Consider the following 3,532-nt stretch of genomic DNA (forward strand, 5'->3'; position numbering starts at 1 on the left):
ATCATCTATGAAAATTTTAAACCATGGGTACTAAATTTGAGATCCGGTAAACCATTTGTTTTTTCTTCTTACAATTATGTGCTTTAACTTCGTCAACTTCCTAAAAAAAATCCAAGAATCCATGACACAGATACATAAACAAATAACTTCAACCATTAAGTCCTTGTCAATATCAAATCATTACTTACCTCTTTACTTTGTTTGAATTGGGTTATATAAATAAAAAAAATTAAAAATAAATAAAAAATAAAAAATACACCATGGTTTTAATGACACGTTCAACAAGTTTTAGGGCATTTTCTGTTAAAAACCGGGTTGTAAGATCAAGATATGTCAAAATCCACTCTGAATAAGAAGTTACATCAAGAGCTTATATTAAGCATATATGAGTGTTTGCTCATCTTATCAAGCTTTTGACTTTGCTCGAGATACTAAGTACTTAATAGCTACTTTGGAAAATTGGGTAATTGTGAAAAACATTTGCATGAAAGCACGACTTTTCACAATGTTTTCCCGTATTCCTCTTGCTGTTTTAGCTACCACTGGTCCTGTGGATTTCATTGGAACCATCACCTGCATTGATGCTAAGTAAAGATGATGTAAAACTTAGCTCTTGTTTCTTTTCGACTTAATGGACTTCATGTGGATATGACTTAATCTTTGGTTCTTTTACAAAATGCAGAAAGAACGACTTAATAGCTAAAATCAAGAAAAGGAGATTTTCTCCGTAAGTTTTAAGACCATTTTCAACCCATAATACATTTTTTTGCACCAAAACGTATATTCTTCTTTTTTTTTAACTTATATAGACTTTCAAAAATACCCATTACATTTGTTAGTTTTTTTGCAACTTTTTTGTTGCGTTAACTTTATAAATTATATTAACACACAATTATAACCAAATTAATTAATTAATGTAAATTTATAACATAATATTACAAGTGGTTTTGGTTTGGAAAAAAAGATGGTGCAAAAAATGGGATTTGGTGTTGGTTGGAGAAGCCCTAACTTTTTTACAAATTTACCCTTTATTTGTTATTTGTATTTTTTTTTATCCAGACAACAATGGAAAAAAAAAAGTGTAAATTACACGAATGGTCCCTATGGTTTAGGGTAATTTACGTGTTTGGTCCCTAACTTATTTTTTTAACATGGAAGGTCCCTACTATTTGTTTTTGTTACGTGCTTGGTCCCTATCTTACCTAAAATGACTATTTTGCCTTTATTTTTTAATTTATTTAAATAAACACACCCCAACCCTACTTCCACCTTATTTAAATAAGTTAAAAAATCAAGGGCAAAATAGTCTTTTTAGAAAAGACAGGGACCAAGCGCGCAACAAAAACAAAGTGTAGGGACCTTCCGAGTTAAAAAAATAAGTTAGGGACCAAACACGCAAATTACCCTAAACCATAAGGACCATTCGTGTAATTTACTCAAAAAAAAAGTAGTTGGATAAAGTGTTAAATGAATAAATGATATTTGTATTAAAGAGAGAGGAAATGACCATTTCACCCTTGTGTGTAGGACTAGGAATGATGTTGAGAATATATTACTAACAAATAACAACTAACCTGATGGATTCATGTTTGTCAATCGCCTCAATCTTTCCTCAGCCAAACGAACTGCACGGGTGGAGCTTTTAACACCTTGGGTTATCTCCTGCCTGCAGAAATATCAGAGTTGACTATGCTGCTTGTTTCTTTTTTATCCAGACATAACTTAATGGGAAAAAAAGAATGCTAATGCTAATGCTAACCCTAAATCACTGAGCTCCATTGTTAAGTCACTGATTTCCATTCCTGATAAACGAACAGCAGCCATTGTGTCAGGAAGCTCTTCCCTAGTAACATCAAGCAGTTTTTCAAGAGATTCTGCTGCCCTTTTAAAAGCCTGAATTCAGTCAACCAAATTGGAGAGTCAAAACAGGAGTAAATGGTCAACATATTTAGCCTCAAATTTCGTTTGCTTTTGCTGCCCACAGAAAAGATGGGACATAGACTCGTTCTTCATCTCTCGATTGTGCAAAAGACGTTAATGCCCTCCTCGTCTATATCATTAGAAATAGCCTAGAAAACGTGTTTCTTGTGTAAAAAAAGGTATTTGTGTCATGTTTATCAGCCATGTGTTGGTGCAAATGAGACAATGTCAGGACAAACAAAGATTATCACTCGAGTACAGGAATTATGTTATAGGATAAAACTGGAAAACTATAGTAGTATATGCTAGTTGTAAATGATTGTAAACAGCAAGGTAAAAAGTTCAAGATTCCAAGAACTAACCAGAAGTGTAGGAATTGCAGAGCAGAAAAGCCAAGTAGCTGAGATCGCTGTCTGCAGAATAGGAGTTAATGACTAAGGAGTTATAAATAGTTAATGATCAAGACCTAGCATCATATCAGTTGAAACACTTTTCTCTCTGAATTCCTTTATGTTTGACAAAACTCATATAGATTTTGTAAATCAAAATGTAGCTCATTTTTTTGGGAATTGAAGGGTTACACACTCACTCTAGGCATCTACAGTTAACTTAATTCACATCAAAGATGTAAACCCCAAGCACAATTCCAATTCACAGCCAATTTTGTCACCAAAGGATTCACGATTATCATTTATAAGCATTAGGGGAAAACAAACTCAGAGGCTAGCATTCTTGAGACACAAATACCCACAATCACAAGCCCTTAACTTGAAATTCATGGAAAATGAAATCCATAGTAATTTCAAACGATAGCAAATTATTTGAAGAATTACATTGCAAAAAAAATAGAGGAAAGATGAAGTGATACCGCACAAGCGATGAAATTGAGGACGAGGATGTGACGTTGGGTGAGGTTCCATTGCGATAGCGAGGGAAGCGACGAAGGTGGAGATCCTACGGAGGAAATGAAGGTAGTGGAAGAAGCAACAGAAGGCTCGAACGAGGACGAAGTGGTTGAATTTGTAGAAAGAGAAGCGAGGCGCCAATTGTGCGGTTGTCGATGGCGGAAGTTAGAAGGATGGAGAGTGACGGCGTTGCCGGTAAACTGTTGACCGTAATCCAGTTTGATGGCAGGGCACGAAATCCGCCGCAGATTCAGTGAAGTGATCATCGTCTAAACTCTGGAATCACCGGAACGAGACGATGCTGATTAACACGCACATCAATGGTATCGTTTATTTACACTTTCAACCCTCATGTAGTGAGCAAGTTCATAGGACTCTTTACGAGATTGAACAAAAAGTCGATAATGCAATAAACTATTTAATCATCCATTTCATAAAGTAAATTTTATAAAATTACAACAATTTGATAAATTTCGAATAACTTTAATAAAAAAAACTTTGAATTATTACTATTTTATAAATTTATTCATTTTCCAGCACAGTCTGTATTATTCTGCAAAAATACATATTAAATAACGAAAAATCATTATATTTTATTTTATCTACGAAAAACATTCATGAATGGCAAAAAAAAAATTAACACGGAGCCAGTTTTGCAAAGTTTTTTGTTTTAAAAAAGCCACTCGTGTTGTAAAAAAAGTTCCTCC

The 3,532-nt window shown here is 34.0% G+C and overlaps 1 protein-coding gene across 2 annotated transcripts; it reads right to left on the reverse strand.

The window, feature by feature from the left end:
* Positions 1 to 264: 264 nt before the first annotated feature.
* Positions 265 to 3,199, reverse strand: LOC145097149 (uncharacterized). 2 transcript variants are annotated; one of them, XM_079034665.1, is made up of 5 exons: positions 2,789 to 3,199; positions 2,283 to 2,333; positions 1,760 to 1,893; positions 1,575 to 1,666; positions 265 to 584 (listed from the first exon to the last, which is right to left on the reverse strand). In XM_079034665.1, exons 1-5 carry the CDS (start codon positions 3,089 to 3,091, stop codon positions 406 to 408), a joined length of 759 nt encoding a protein of 252 aa, XP_078890791.1. In that variant the 5' UTR covers positions 3,092 to 3,199; the 3' UTR covers positions 265 to 405. The 2 variants fall into 2 exon arrangements, with proteins under 2 accessions (XP_078890791.1, XP_078890792.1); XM_079034666.1 differs by having other exon boundaries at positions 265 to 573; positions 2,789 to 3,198.
* Positions 3,200 to 3,532: the final 333 nt, after the last annotated feature.

The sequence above is a fragment of the Lactuca serriola genome, chromosome 4 (assembly GCF_051521515.1).
Source record: "Lactuca serriola cultivar US96UC23 chromosome 4, Lser_US96UC23_V15, whole genome shotgun sequence".
Lineage (NCBI taxonomy): Eukaryota > Viridiplantae > Streptophyta > Magnoliopsida > Asterales > Asteraceae > Lactuca > Lactuca serriola.

What these genes read in the sequence shown, in the direction of transcription:
- LOC145097149 (XM_079034665.1), bottom strand. Translation starts at nt 3,091, where the DNA reads ATGATCACTTCACTGAATCTGCGGCGGATTTCGTGCCCTGCCATCAAA. An exon ending in CTGCAATTCCTACACTTCTG is followed by an intron (nt 1,894 to 2,282) that starts GTTAGTTCTTGG and finishes GACTGAATTCAG; the next exon opens with GCTTTTAAAAGGGCAGCAGA. An exon ending in GACAAACATGAATCCATCAG is followed by an intron (nt 585 to 1,574) that starts GTTAGTTGTTAT and finishes ATCTTTACTTAG; the next exon opens with CATCAATGCAGGTGATGGTT.